At 53.5% G+C, this 14,269-nt stretch overlaps 7 protein-coding genes across 7 annotated transcripts; 4 read left to right on the top strand and 3 right to left on the bottom strand.

Moving 5' to 3' along the window:
* Positions 1–299: 299 nt before the first annotated feature.
* BO80DRAFT_499855 (phosphatidylglycerophosphatase) lies at positions 300–1,089 on the bottom strand (the record flags this gene model as incomplete). Its single annotated transcript, XM_025724207.1, has 2 exons — positions 300–328; positions 402–1,089. The coding sequence occupies 2 exons, from the start codon at positions 1,087–1,089 to the stop codon at positions 300–302; spliced, it is 717 nt and encodes a 238-aa protein (XP_025578362.1).
* Positions 1,090–1,319: 230 nt separating this feature from the next.
* On the top strand, positions 1,320–2,225 carry BO80DRAFT_400208 (putative small nuclear ribonucleoprotein SmD3). Its single transcript, XM_025717509.1, has 4 exons — positions 1,320–1,522; positions 1,598–1,658; positions 1,712–1,841; positions 1,915–2,225. Exons 1-4 carry the CDS (start codon positions 1,466–1,468, stop codon positions 2,015–2,017), a joined length of 351 nt encoding a protein of 116 aa, XP_025578361.1. The 5' UTR covers positions 1,320–1,465; the 3' UTR covers positions 2,018–2,225.
* Positions 2,226–2,470: 245 nt separating this feature from the next.
* On the top strand, positions 2,471–3,788 carry BO80DRAFT_348543 (adaptin-binding domain-containing protein; the record flags this gene model as incomplete). The annotated part of the gene is made up of 3 exons (XM_025715462.1): positions 2,471–3,317; positions 3,365–3,664; positions 3,709–3,788. 3 exons carry the CDS (start codon positions 2,471–2,473, stop codon positions 3,786–3,788), a joined length of 1,227 nt encoding a protein of 408 aa, XP_025578360.1.
* An 88-nt stretch (positions 3,789–3,876) lies between these two features.
* On the bottom strand, positions 3,877–4,849 carry BO80DRAFT_400203 (protein tyrosine phosphatase-like domain-containing protein; the record flags this gene model as incomplete). The annotated part of the gene is made up of 3 exons (XM_025717508.1): positions 4,211–4,849; positions 3,987–4,126; positions 3,877–3,944 (listed from the first exon to the last, which is right to left on the bottom strand). The coding sequence occupies exons 1-3, from the start codon at positions 4,702–4,704 to the stop codon at positions 3,877–3,879; spliced, it is 702 nt and encodes a 233-aa protein (XP_025578359.1). The 5' UTR covers positions 4,705–4,849.
* A 58-nt stretch (positions 4,850–4,907) lies between these two features.
* BO80DRAFT_375176 (Zn(II)2Cys6 transcription factor domain-containing protein) lies at positions 4,908–8,039 on the bottom strand. Its single transcript, XM_025716623.1, has 4 exons — positions 6,504–8,039; positions 5,602–6,453; positions 5,356–5,554; positions 4,908–5,309 (listed from the first exon to the last, which is right to left on the bottom strand). Exons 1-4 carry the CDS (start codon positions 7,626–7,628, stop codon positions 5,209–5,211), a joined length of 2,277 nt encoding a protein of 758 aa, XP_025578358.1. The 5' UTR covers positions 7,629–8,039; the 3' UTR covers positions 4,908–5,208.
* Positions 8,040–8,894: 855 nt separating this feature from the next.
* BO80DRAFT_254021 (uncharacterized protein) lies at positions 8,895–9,609 on the top strand. Its single transcript, XM_025714659.1, has one exon. It carries the CDS (start codon positions 8,988–8,990, stop codon positions 9,480–9,482), a length of 495 nt encoding a protein of 164 aa, XP_025578357.1. The 5' UTR covers positions 8,895–8,987; the 3' UTR covers positions 9,483–9,609.
* Positions 9,610–10,432: 823 nt separating this feature from the next.
* BO80DRAFT_422410 (CAAX farnesyltransferase subunit beta RAM1) lies at positions 10,433–12,806 on the top strand. Its single transcript, XM_025718817.1, has 7 exons — positions 10,433–11,211; positions 11,258–11,413; positions 11,456–11,530; positions 11,575–11,702; positions 11,745–11,862; positions 11,907–12,182; positions 12,228–12,806. Exons 1-7 carry the CDS (start codon positions 10,874–10,876, stop codon positions 12,508–12,510), a joined length of 1,374 nt encoding a protein of 457 aa, XP_025578356.1. The 5' UTR covers positions 10,433–10,873; the 3' UTR covers positions 12,511–12,806.
* The last annotated feature ends 1,463 nt before the right edge of the window (positions 12,807–14,269 follow it).

Raw genomic sequence — 14,269 nt, 5'->3', positions numbered from 1 at the left:
TTCACATTCCCCAGCAGGCTCGCTGGGCATTTCTTTTCTTCTTCCCCTGACCATTTTTCTTTTCATTTTGTTTATACCTGGTCAGGGTTAACGTGTTATGCCAGAAGTCAGACTCAGATGGCGACATTCGGTTTATTTCTTGGATTCTTCTGGGTTGGCGGGTTAGGATTGTTTGCTTTTCCCTTTGTGATGGTTATTTCTGAGTGTCCGATACTGTCAGTGATATCATGTTCTATATAGTTGGTGCCTTGCGGCGGAGCTGAGACAATCTCCCCAAGGCACTCTGATATGGATACATCTCAGTCCACCTCATCATGATCGCTGTAGCCTGTAGCAGGTGTATAAAATCAAGTCTATTAACGTATAATACAGGGTATCAAGTGACAACATCTATTACTGACCCTCCCAGCCCTTGGGTGGTGGCGCCTTTAGGCCCCGCGACTCACGGAGATATTTCTCAACCCAGACCTCCATCTTCTCGAGGAGATTCATGTCGCGGCCCTCTTCTGTCACACCATCGCGACACCAAACACTCCATGACCCCATCGCCACCGCCATCAACACATCGGTCCCTAATCGATCCCCGACCACAGCAATCTCATCCGGCCTACTCACCACCCCTCTCTCACGGAACCACTCCAGCACCTCATTCCCACAGAATGGCTTCTTCTCGCTTCCTTCAGGCAACCTGAACACGGGAATGCGCAGGTCCCCTAATGTTTCCTCCAACTCGCGCACCTCCTCGTCATACCGCGGGTGACTTCCCGCCCGATTCGAAACAATCAATATCGAGTTCTCCTTGTTGAACGGCGAAGTTGCAGATGTGCGCAGCGCCGTGAGTTTCTTTAGGATCTCCGACGGGAACGCGGTTGTTTTCGGATGACAAAGCGTATTGTCTTTATCGAGCACGAGGGCGCGAATCGTGGGGGTCTTTTCGGAGCTAGAATTCGGATGAACCGCTGGACCTAGGTTCTCGGGCAAATGGGCGATGGTAGGGATGGTAAGGTGGGGGAGGAATTGCGAGGGGGATTTGAGAAGCGTTGTGACGGCCAGATTGAAGGCGCGGAGGTTGCTGTTGGGGGGTTGCATTTTGCCTCTTGTTTCTTTGAATTCGGTGGGATGAGGTTGATGAATGGGGTGTAGTGGGGAGAAATATATCTGAGATGATTAGATCTAACGCATGATCGTAACCCATCTGAAAGAATCCCCCCAGTGTATCAGATTGATTGAGGGTGAAGATGCGCGAGATGAGAGGAGAGAGAGGAAGGCTTGGCTCAACCCGCACCGCCGCAGAGCCGCAAAACTCTCCGCCGACGGAACGCGCCTGTCAACTTCCTCGATCTGGCAGTTTGTGCGAACCCAGTCCATTCTCGATCTTTTTTATCTTGATCGTCTTCCGTGACGATTGTTGTATTTGTTCTTTCTTCTCTACGCAGTCGCGAATTAGTTTCCTACACACACCGCAATGGGTAAACTCACCAGCACGATCGGTATCCCGATCAAGCTTCTTAATGAAGCGCAGGTTGGTTCTCCTTTCCTTCTACGTCCTGTTTACTCCATCTCTAGTCGGAAGACGTATACTGATGATAAGGTGTAGGGCCACGTCGTCACCCTCGAAATCACCTCTGGCGTCGTCTACCGCGGAAAACTCCTCGAGGGTGCGTCTCCCCTCCTCTCCACCCCATCGCCTCACACCACTAACACCTCCTAGCTGAGGATAACATGAACGTCCAACTGAAGGATATTACGGTCACCGCGCGCGACGGTCGCGTGTCACATCTCGATCAGGTGTACATTCGGGGAAGCCATGTGAAGTTTTTCATTGTGCCGGATATGCTTAGGTGGGATTCTACTTCCATTGTGGATCCTTCCATTGGGAGATACGATGATATGCTAATATGTGTACGTGTCTAGAAACGCTCCTATGTTCCGCTCACGGGGTCAGCGCGGTCGCGGTGTTGGTCTTGCTCGTGGTAAGGCTACGGTGCAGAGGGCGAGGGGACAGAGACGGGGTTAGTGGGATCCATGAATGGATGGATGGATGATGTGCTTGGACGGCGTTTTGCTTTCGTTTCCTTTATACTTTCGATCTTATCCGTGTCTATGGGTTGTCGGTATGAAATCAGAATCAATCAGATGGTTTGAATGGATGTAATTGTAGGTGTTGAGGTGATGGTGCTCGTATTTGTTCCATATATTGCGGTGGCGGATGTGCTTGATAGCAGATATGGGGTATATGAATCGCGATTATCGCTGCAATAAGCTTCCTGATGAAAATACGAGCAGAAAGTTACTAACGTAACAGCTGACCTGCCGCGCCACAATCGCTGCGCAGCTCAGCTCAGCTCCGAGCTCTCCGCCCCCGCACCACTCCTTTCTCCTCTCCAGAATAATCTTCCATCTTCTCCTCACCACCTTCATAACCTCACCGTCGACACCAACCACCACGAACCCAACTTGAACAACGAAAATGCCTCCCGAATCAACCTCCAAAGCAATCCCCAACCCCCGTCGCCTCCTCATCCTCACCCCAACCACCCACTCGCAATCCATCATCCCTCCCCTCCTCCACACCTTAACAGGAACTCCAGTCACCACGCCCCCAACAACAACCACTACCTCGACACCAACCCCTCCTCTCTCCTCCTCCGAAACCCTCGTCCCATCCATCGCTACCACCACAACAACAACCACCTTCGCCGGCTACACCACCCACCCCCCTCTCCACCTCCGCAACAAATACTACACAGCCGATATCCCAATCTGGGTTGACGAGATCCCTCTTTCCGCCCAAGAACCCAGCATCACTACCGAAACCGGGGGAAATACAACGCTATCTCCCACACAATGGAAAACTGAATTCTCCTCGCCAGAAGCACAAGTCGTTCGGGATGCGATCGGGGCTGTGATGATTTGTTTACGGAATCCGGTCTACACTCCTCCTCCTCCGCGTCATCCGGGCACAGATCAGGATGTGGAAGAAGACGTGGAGGATCGGCCCGATGTACGTAGTCTCAAGGACTTCGTTAAGGCTGTGGGCGAGGTTCGGGCACTGATTGAGGAGGAGAGGGGTGGGATGGGGGAGGTGCCGGGGTTGGTTGTTTTGGTGGGGGAGGAATCAGCGGCATCAGGGGCAGCTGCTGGGGGGAGTCCAAAGGAGGAGGAGGAGGAGGGTATGGAAGGCCTGGAATTGGATGAGCCGTTTTCGGTGGGGTGGTGGGAGGATCAGGTTTGTGAGATGGGGTTGATGGGGATGGAGGTTGTTGAGTGGGATAAGAGTGCGAAGGGGGACGGGGAGGGGAGGAATCGGTATGGGGGTATGTTGTCCCTTCTCTTGTTAATGGAGGTTTGCTGACGATTGTAGAATTACAGGGCATGCGCCGGATTAAAGAGGTGTTGGAGACGCATGATTGGGCTACAACGGAGCCCGAGCTGTTGGATGATGGATTTGGGGATGAGTTGGAGCGGGAGTTGTTGGGGTTGGATGATGATGATACCGTGAATGGGTTCGATGTGGAGGTTGATGAGCTACAGCGCGAGATGGTCGGGTTGCGAATGGCCATTGAGCGGGGAGGTGATGACTTTGATGGGGATGAGGATGAGGATGACGAGCTGCGGGTGGATGCCGTCGAGGCATTACTGCTCCGGATGCGAGCAATCAAGGGTAGTTCTTCCCCCGTGATATTATGAACTGGCTAACCTGACCAGATATGAGTGCCGAATTGCCCGAGACGGAGCGGAAGCGGTTTGCAGCCAAAGCTGTGCGAGATATTATGAAGGAATTATAATGTACACCATACCATCTACCATACCATCTACCATACCATCTACCATACCATCTATGACATATACCGCTGCATGTACATCAATACACGCTTAAAGCTTCTTCTTCAACGCCTTGCGTCTCTGCGCAATCATATGCGTATACAGAATATACGATCCTACTCCATTAGCTCCACCCCCAAAGTTATAAGGAATAAACTCACCAGGAACATAAATACCCAACACGGCCACCAAAAACCACTTATACAACGGACTCACATCCCCCGCTGGTCCCAACGCCTTGAACACCATAATACACTCACTGCTGATCCCAAGAGGATACAGCACATAGAACGTGTTATACCTGCCATGACCCATTAGCCTTATCCTCTCCCCCCAAAACCACCCCCTCCAAACCAAAAACAAAAGAGAAATAAATAAAACTCACCTCAACCACCCCCAAACCCCCGGCACCCCGACCCCCGAAACCTGCAACGCAAAGAACCCATACCGAATAATCTCCGTAACGCCCCACGCAGCCATACACCCCAGAAACCCCCAATCACCAGTCTTCACCCCATCCCCCCCAATGCCAGTCTCACCCACAACAACCCCCCCAAACGGAAACATAATCCCCCAAACCAACAAAATCCGACTCGCAACCTGCATAACAGTCGTCATGACCGGCGCGCGCACGAGACCGATCATACTGTGGAGGATTTCGAGCAGGGCGAGGGATTGGGTGATTTGCAGGAGGGGGTAGACGTTTGTGAAGATTTGGGGTAAGGGTGTAGGGGTGGGAGGGAGGAGGTGGAGGAGGGTTTGGATGGTGCAGGTGGTCCAGAGGAGGAGGGAGATCGTGTTGTAGAGGGTTAGGTAGATTTTTTGGAGATTGAGCCCGGAGGATTGGGGTTGGGGTTTGGATTTGGATTTGGGGGGCATTTTGTCGGTTGTTGTTCTTTCGGTCTTGGTTTGGTCTTAATCTTGGAGTGGGTTGGTGTGGTGGTGGTGGTGGTGAAGGCGTTGTGGTAGTTGTTGGTTGGTGGTGAGGTGAGGTTGTGGTGATCAATTGAGGTGTCTGTTGGTAGGACACTGTATGCTGATGGTTGAACCGAGGTGAAAAGGTTGGGATCAACTGATTGGTTGGGTCATTAGGTAATCACCCCGGATTGTGCTCCATTCCATTCTAGGATTCTACTACGGAATACGGAGTAATGCTAGGCGGCTACATATCCGAGATCCTATTAACAACGCTAGAAATCGCAATCATCCTAATCATGGACACACAGACACAACTGCATCATTCGTGACCGTACATATCATGACATCGTATCCTCATCATCGCTATGTAAAAGGGCGAGAAAGGTATACCACAAAATAAACAGGCTAAGACTTCGTAATGACATAAAGCGAAGTCATCATCATAATCGGCACTGCCGTACGTAACTAGTTGGCGCGAATCACCAGCCGGGATACGAATTTGTTCGATAAACAATCAAAGTCATCGCGGTTGAACTTGGAACCGGAGCGGCCCCGCAGGTAGCTCTCTGTTTGGGTCAGTACGATGCAGCTATGCTGGCACAGAGAACATACCGAATTGCGTCACATGCTGCCGCACCTCGGTCATCGTGTTGCACACGTCCGGATTCGAGTGCAGCAGGTGGTGGTGTTTTTGGGTTTCCCAGTCCGTGAATGCCGGCAGTTTCTGCGAGATCGCCTGGAACAGCCCGACGATCACGCCCACCGGCGTCGTCTCCATGTCGTTGCAGAACTTGTCCACAGCAGCAGCATCCTACACAATTAGCTAAATGCCACATGCCGAAGATGAAGCAGACTCACCGGAACGCGGTAATGGCAGTCAAACTGCATCTCCTCCCACACGGCCAACAGAATCGACGCCAGAATGAAAATGGTCGGCCAGTTCTTGAGCTTGTCACCGCTGTACACACTGGAATACAGAGCGGACAGCTCTTCCAGGACATCCTTTTGCAGCTCGCGCCACATGTTCGCCATTGCACACTTCACCTGGAAGTTGATCATCACCGGCGCTATCGTCTTGCCCTTGAACTTGGACGACTGGTCGTTGATCTTGCCAAGGAACTGCTCCTCCTCACCCAGACCCTCCACCATCGTGACGTGCAGCGTCAGGTTGTAGGCCAGCACCAGCTTCAGTACCTTCCGGATCACCGGCAGCTTTGTGCGGAAGTAATACCGGAAGGCCGTCTTCAGCATCTGCGTCAGGAACGGCGTGCCCTCAAAGTAGTCGTCGACAAACTTCTCAAACGTGCCGTTACCATCAATATGGCGGTCCAGATAATCCGATAGCATCGCATGCGAGATTCCCTCCATTCCAGCGGACAGCTTGGCGGTTTCCACCTCGTATGGCGTCGGCTCCCGGTGCATCGACTCGACCCAGTCGACAGTAAAGCATTGCTCGTCGCGCACATACACCTCGCGGGCATTAATCGGGAGGACCTGCCCGTACCCATGCGTGATGAATAGCGTCGTCTCCTGCTCCGAAAATCCCTTGATGTTGCCCACCGTAAACCCAAGAGCGATATGGCGTTCGTAGTCTGCCTTCCAGTCCTTCATGAAATAGCCAATCTCCTTGATATCAATCCGCGTGCAGGGCACCTGCCACAAACGCGCATGCGATGGTTGGCAGCCCGCACAGGGCTCTCCTTTGTCGCACTGTGCTGGTCAGTATCCACCACGTCAACGAACAACGAAACCGTGCTTACCGTCTTCTTCAAGAACTTGCAGCGCAGGCATGCCCGCAGCTTCCGGATCTCACTGGCTTGCTTCCGCTGGTCCGGCTTGAGCGGTCCCTTGCGCTTACCCACACGCTTCTCGGTTTCCGGCTTGCCATTCTGCGTCTGCTTGCGAACCTTGGTCTCGGCCGTCTTGGCGGCAATCGGACTCTTGCGGGATGGCTTCCGGCTCGGAGGCGACGCCGAGGTGGACGCCGCGGACCGACTCGGCGGGGACGAGGCCTTCTTGGGCACGGGAATGGGCCGGACGATGGCCACAGGGCTGACCGCAGTGGGAGACTGCGACCCGTGCGACGTGTGGTCGTAGGAAATCCGACGGGTCATGCTGTGGTTGAACGCGGTATCGAAGTTGCTGTCCGAGCTGGGGGAGTTGATCGGATTTGTGATCTCCACGAAGCTGCCATAGGAGGTAGAATAAGAGGATTCCGACAGACTGCGATCGTGCAGCGTCTGGGTGGGATTGATAAAGATCCCCTGGTCCGGGAACGAAAACTCATGGGAGCGACGGGGTTCAATGGTGTTCCAGCCATTGTCGCTACTCGAGCTAGTCAGGGATCGGACCTCCAGATACGTGTCGGTCGGGGAGCTGCTCTCAATCACATGGTGCGGTGCGCTGTAGGCCGACATATCGGGCAATCCATCGGGTTGGGGAAACGCCATGAGATCGGTCTGGAGGTCATGGTAAGGAAACGGGACCATGTCGACGGGCGCGGACAAGGGCAGATATGGGCCGTCCAGCAGGCTCGTGCTCATGTGCGCGTGGGCGCCAGACATGAGATCCACGGGCGAGGAGTGGAGGGACATGCCATAGCTAGCGGTGGTGAACTGGGGAGCGGAGGAGGGCTCCTCATGGGTGTATTGGAGGTGGGGTTGCAAGTGCTGAAAGTGCCAGTCCACCATCAAGTTAGGATCCTGAGCTACCGAGTGATCGTAAGCGTGACCGCTGGTTTGCAAGGGCGAGATGTCTCGCGCTCCATCCGATCGCTGCGAGGCCTGGTGGTCCACCGCCACGGACCACGGCGGCGCTGGGAGGTAAGTCCTCGAGTCGTAGTCTAGGCCAATGAAGCCGTCGTTGGATAAATCGACGTTCGACATGATGCTGCCACTATGCCGACGGGACTATGGGAAGGAAAGGAAATTGCATGAAATGGGGAAAGGATGGGAGAATTTCACAGAAAAAAAAGAAAGGAAAAAAGAATAGCAGCAAGCGATAGACGGAGACAGACAAAGTGGTACAAAAAAACAAATAAGAGAGGATGGGACGAGATGGAATGGTGGTGATGAAGCCTGAGGACAGAGGCTTCGGGAGAGCAGAAAGCCCAGAATCCGGGGGTGCAAAGCGAGAAGAAGAGGACGAGGACGGGCGATAGGATGAGGCCATGGCGGGCACGCTGGGCTAGCGGTGGGGAGCAAAGCAGCGGTGAGGCGGGAGTTGCGTCGGCCGGAGATACGCTAGGGGATCCTGGGAAGGAGTTACTATCACGAAGTGGGGAAGGGAAAAAAAGGCTGGTGTGGTGATGGTTGATTCTGGTGACTGCCTTCCGGGATGGTTAATGCCACGCCCGGAAGGCGAAGATTGCCCCGGCTTTTACTGACATACTGTGTACTCTAGTACAGTCTACAGTACACAGGCTACAGTACACAGTACACAGTACATCCTAGTCACAATGTGGCTAGTCGAGTCACCAGATTCTAGTACTTTCATCGGCATACTAAGAACCATCCATCCAGAAAAACAAGAAAAAAAAACGACAGTAGTCACCACTCTAGTCCGATCAAGACCCTCCATACTAAGTCGCATACTAGTCCCGAATCCGGAATCCCCTCTGCCCAGCGCAGTATGGACAAGTCTCATGATTATCGCCCTCGATCTTGGGCAAATGGAAGCCAACCACCGCCGCCCAGCAGCCACTAGCCACTAGCTGCTGGTACTAGTCCATACGCCCATGCACCCCATTGCCCACTCCCTGTTGGTTCCTCCCGTCCGAGCCACGTACCAACACCGTCTGTCCCCCCATCGCACTGCCCTACGTCAGTAATACTTGCTCTTTCGAGCGTCCAGGGCAGCCCCCGGAAAAGTCATCAAGCATGGTTTGTTGGCAGCCAACGAGTATTCATAGACAACACTTCACGTCGGGGGTGGGAAGTGAGGCTACCGCGGTACCGGACGGAATATTCCGTGCGAGACACGGGATCACATTCGGGAAAGGAGATCAGTGGGAACCGTCAAGATCGGTTGAGTCGCATCCTAGTACCATTATTGACTAAGGCGCCACGATTATTGGCAAATGTTTCCGATCCAGTGGACGTGGCAATACGCGAGTCCCGATGGCCGTTGCGGCAAGCCCCGCTCGCATCCAACCCGGCAATCCTCGCCAGTGACAGCAACTCAGCAAGTCAGCAACCCGCGGGTTTGACGAGCTCCCAGGGTGCCCGGGAGGACTACTATTGTTGATGTACGTCCATCCACAGCAATTCGTCCATCGCCATCGACCGGGGGAACCGGCTAGTTCACAGGAGGTGCTTATCGACTCGCCCAATAACGCCCGTCGGCGCCATCAGTGGGCAATCACTGGCGCACACATGTTGCTTTGTGCCAACAAGGTGGCTGACCATGCAGTAGCTCCGTTCGTGAACATGCTGCTCGGGCACTACGGTGCCATCCATCCGAGCAGAAGGCAGCCTTCTACAGAGTACCTGGTCCAGATTTCATCATCCACAGGGAAAGTACGTGACAGCCGTCCTGCCTTTCTGGTAACATCAATCATGGGCATATGCAGCGGGTTGGCATGTACATCTGCGGATGTCTCTTCCTCCGTCGGTACAGGGTCTCTTCGAGGTTCCCACTGTGACCCCACCCGGTTAGATAATTTTAGCAAGCATTTCCAGTTTCCTATAACCGCTGTGCTGCCAGCCTGCCACTGCCACTGCTCAAGTGGAGAGAGCTGATAGATCCAAAATTGGTTCTCAACCAAACCTGCAAAGTGCAACGCAGGGCAATGTCAGCGCCAGTTGCGGTGGTTACGACCTCACGGGACCGTGCCAAAAGGCAAAACGGTCTTGGCCGTGATGCTTCGGTAGGGAACGAAGACCCTCCGAAAGCAGGCAACGAGCAGGCGTAAGGAAACGTTCTGCATATGAAGTCAAGCCCGGCCGCTCCACTCGGATGGACGCGACGAATGGATTTGCCGGGTATGAAACCTATCAGCAGCCGGACGTCTGACTCGCAGCTCGCCACGCCAGCGGCGCAAGCCATATCCCAGCGCGTCGTTCCAGCCAGCAATTCAGCGGATGCGCCGGTTGACGACGTTGGCGCTTAACTCGCAGCCATGAATCTTATTATTATTAGGTATGATACGGAGTACTTGAGAGGTGAAGTGTGTAGGGTATACTCTGCAGTGTGTGAAGTGTGAACCCGGGAGGAGATCTGCAGTAGACGATGGTCAGTGCCCAAGTCCTAGTTCAAGGCAGTGTAGAAAAGTCTCAATAACTTTAAATCCTGGCTGGGTCCATGATTCGGTCGCTTGAATCGGCTAGAACTTGGATGGAGCGGGAGATTTGGGAGGTTGGAGACTGTGTCCGGTCGGATCACTCGGTAGTCCGGACTCCTCGTTAGTGAATAGACAAAGAGGAATGGAAGGGAGGGGAAGCTGTTCTGGAACCTCGACTCTTGGCAGTTGGGGTTGGGTTGAGTCATGGCGTGAAAGAGAGGCACTTGCTGTTGCTAACTGCTTAGTGCTGGGATGGCCGGAATGCCGCTAGCCCGAGTGGGCGCGAAAGCGAGGATCCATTGCCTGCCTGGGAAACAAGGAACAAAGGGTCACGGGATTGCAGGGAACGTGTCGGCCAGACCGTGACGGTTGAACCAAATGACTTAACTAGTTAGTAACACCCGTCAACTGAGTCAGACGCAGGAGATGTTGAAGGATCAATTATCCCTCGACCAGCCACTGCATTCCAGTACGGATTGATCAAAAGATAATCAAGTGTCAAGAAATCTCGAGAAGAAAACAGACTGCGCACTTGGCGGGTGCGCCCAACTCGAGTGGCCTCGAACCCGCGAATGCCAAACGGGCCCACCTGAGCGGCCTGACTGACCGCGGAGGAGAACAATGGCTTCTGCGGCATCCATGGCAGTTGTCATCTCCATTCATGACCAAGAACAATCACAACGACAGTTCCTCGCCCATTAAAGAGTAGTCCTACAATCCATGCCGATCGTCGTCGCCGCCGCTGGGAAGCCGCGTCGCAAAGTTCGTTTCTCCTCCAACCAAACTTCCAGCAAAAGCGCCAGGTCGAGTAGCCGTCAGCCATCGGCGCCTACTGCAAAGAAACACACCATGTATGAACCCCAGGCCCATCCGGGGGTGCCTGCGTTGTATCAGGAGTTGCCACGACTTCTGGATGCCTTGTGTACGGAGACTTCTGAGCTGCAGCATGAAACCGTCGAGAAATGTCTGCCTTTTTTGAAGGGCATCCACACCAGCCAGGCCGGTCCCTTTAACCGATACGGGGTGCCATCGCTAAAGCAAGATGACCACATTGGTTATCTCTACGACTCGCTGGAAGAGTATCCCGCGGGCTTCGCGGGCATGGATGCTAGCCGGCCCTGGATGGTCTACTGGGCGCTAGCAGGATTATGTTTGCTAGGAGAAGATGTCACCAGATTTCGTGAACGGTAAGCTCAACCTGTAATTATCTAGGCATTTTCTAAGCATTTTCAGTGTCATTTCTACGTTTTCGCGCATGCAGAATCCTACCGGAGGACTGGGCGGAGGGCACGGGCAACTGTCCCACTGCGCGTCGGGTTATGCGGCAGTACTTTCTCTGGCGATGGTCGGAGGCGAAGAGGCATTCAACCTGATCGATCGGGATGCGATGTAAGTGTACTCCGATTGCGCAAGCCATGCTGACCAGCGCAGGTGGAGATGGTTGGGAAAATTGAAACAGCCCGACGGTGGCTTTCGGGTCTGCGTGGGCGGGGAAGAAGACGTGCGGTAATTTGCCTTATCTGCTGGTGTTGCTTTTGCTAATGGGTCAGAGGCGCCTACTGCTCGATGGTGATCATCGCGTTGCTGGATTTGCCACTGGCTTTGCCCCCGGATGCCGAAGCGCGGCAACACGGTTTGGAAACCTTTGCCAGTGGCCTCCCGGAGTATCTTTCGCGATGTATGTATTCATCCCACGGATGGAACTAAGCTAACCAGACAGGCCAAACATTCGAGGGTGGTATCTCCGGCAGCCCCGGCGCTGAGGCACATGGCGCCTATGCATTTTGTGCTTTGGCATGCCTGTGCCTTCTGGGCCAACCAGAAGTGACGGTGTCCAGGTAAGAGCTGCACTTGGTTTCCCCCGCTTCCGCTGATAACGTAGGTGCATGGATGTTCCTTTGCTCCTGTCCTGGCTTTCTGCGCGCCAATACGCCCCCGAGGGAGGGTTCTCGGGACGGACCAATAAACTGGTCGATGGATGCTATAGCCACTGGGTGGGCAGCTGCTGGCCATTGCTCCAGTCCGCGCTGGACGGGGTCCAGTCCGCTGCAGACCCGCGGGCCACGGCGGGCAATCTCTACAGCCGTGAAGGATTGACCCGATATATCCTTGGTTGTTGTCAGTCCAAGCATGGGGGGCTCCGTGATAAGCCCGGAAAGTACGTTTGCTCCACCGTCACGATGCATGCCGGCTAACTCTACAGGCACCCCGATTCGTATCACACCTGCTACACGCTGACGGGCTTGAGCACGGCCCAGCATCGTCATTACCATACGACGTCCAGTGCGAGTTCCAATGAGGTGTTTGCGTCGGCGTTTTCCTGGAAATGGAGGGCGATCCCGGCCTCGGAGGATGTGGCCTCCGACCAGAATGTATTCGACGAGAAGGACCGCTTGAGGGCGTCTCACCCGATCTTTGTGATTCCGCATGCGGCCGCCGAGAGCATGCATGTATGGTGTCAACGACACCCAGTGAGGACGGAGTAGATTGAGCCAAGACCGGGGGAATAAAAGCACTTTTGTACAGTACGACGCATGTAATGATGCTAGTTACACTGTAGATGGCATGCCACGCGCTGAAGCAGGATGATTTTAGTGTGAGGATTCGGTGAGTGGCGTTGAGGGATGGGGTGATTGACTTGGTGCGACATGACACTCGGCGGATTCTCTGCTGTCCTCGACTTCGCTAATTCTAAACTCTTTGATACGGCTGGCGATTACTGATCGGGATACTGACATCCGCTTCCCCAGCCGAAGGGACTGGTAAGAATGGAGAATAAGACGATGAAATAAATAAATAACGATACCCCTCCTCCTCCCCCCCCCCCCCCCCCCCGAATCCTGATAGTATCAAACGAGCATGTCACATCAAGCAGACATCTGCAGCCATCCACAGAAGAAAGGGACCGTGAATTTCCCGAGGAATGGCTGGAGAGAAAAATCGCATGTTACTCTGCAAGGTTAACGTCCTTCTTACTCCTCGTGTCAAAGTGGCATGGATTCCCCGCCGCACGAAGCGATGCCAACTCATCAATGCATCCGCTGCCTGTCAACCGTGAAAACCAGACGGCTCGACCAATGGCTGTCTCGTTCATCTACCGTATTCCTCACTGCGCATTCTTTACCTTCTGGATTCTGGAACTGAAAGTGAATAATCAAGTGAAGGGGATTCATTCTGATTACTCAGTCAAGCGGTCTGGTAGCGTCAACTAGCATCGGATGACTTACCGAGTCGATCGTCGCGACAAACTCCCCTCAAAGACATCAGTGACTGGCTGGACAAAGTCTCCTCGATCCATGGGCCAGGATTATCTGCGCGACATTTCCCCCTTGTTATGTATCATCATCATCATTCTGCATTAGTGGATTCCACGCCTCCTTGAGTCTTTTCTCCCGTGCTTCCAGAGGTTCTCACTGCGGGGGATGAGAGGCAGACCGAAATCCTCCAATCTGGCTAGGCCTATCCAACGGCCCACTGATGAAGACTGGACTGGATCGGCGGCGAATTACACAGTGGGCGTGGTTCTGGATCTTGGACGGGATCACTGGTGAACAGGATGCCAGCGCATCGCATTGATCCGGGTGGAAGCTAGCGAGTAGGACTGGTTCCCACCAGTGGGAGGGTGAAGGGTGAAGTCGGTGGAGCGTCGGTGGATCGATTCCAATTAATTAACATTTTCCTGTCCATATTCCCTTTGTCTGTCACCGTTAATTCTGAGGTGAACCCCACCTGGATCGGAATATACTTAGCTGGAATTCGTTCGTTTCTTTTTCTCCAGCTTCTGTCTTCAATTGCTGGTCATGTTCTCGGTTGTGTACGGAGTACCTGCAGTGTGATCCTATACTCCGTATACTACTCTATCATTTCATTGTTTGCTCACGCCACGCGATTGATTGCTTCAGACCTCATTGAACATCATCAGTGTTGTCGATGATACGGGGCCGGTGTGACTACCAGGATTCGTGCAGTGCTTCACCCATTAGGCAATCCACTGACTTTATTGGGTGGTCACGATGTACTATATTCTCTATCTTGCCAGTATGTATGCCTCTATACCATGCATGTCAATTTCACTCCCTCAAACAACAATCTACATTTCATTCATCCCTAACCCATACAACCCAATTCAAATCCTATATTCCCAGGAACAACCACTTTACCCTATACCAATCCCATCCCCAACCCAATTCCCTACTACCACAAACACGACCCCAACCCCCACTCCTACAGAATACTAACAAAAAA

Source organism: Aspergillus ibericus (assembly GCF_003184845.1).
Source record: "Aspergillus ibericus CBS 121593 unplaced genomic scaffold BO80scaffold_7, whole genome shotgun sequence".
Taxonomy (NCBI): domain Eukaryota; kingdom Fungi; phylum Ascomycota; class Eurotiomycetes; order Eurotiales; family Aspergillaceae; genus Aspergillus; species Aspergillus ibericus.
The sequence above is the reverse complement of the archived record's forward strand: the minus strand, read 5'-3'. Positions and strand labels throughout refer to the sequence as shown.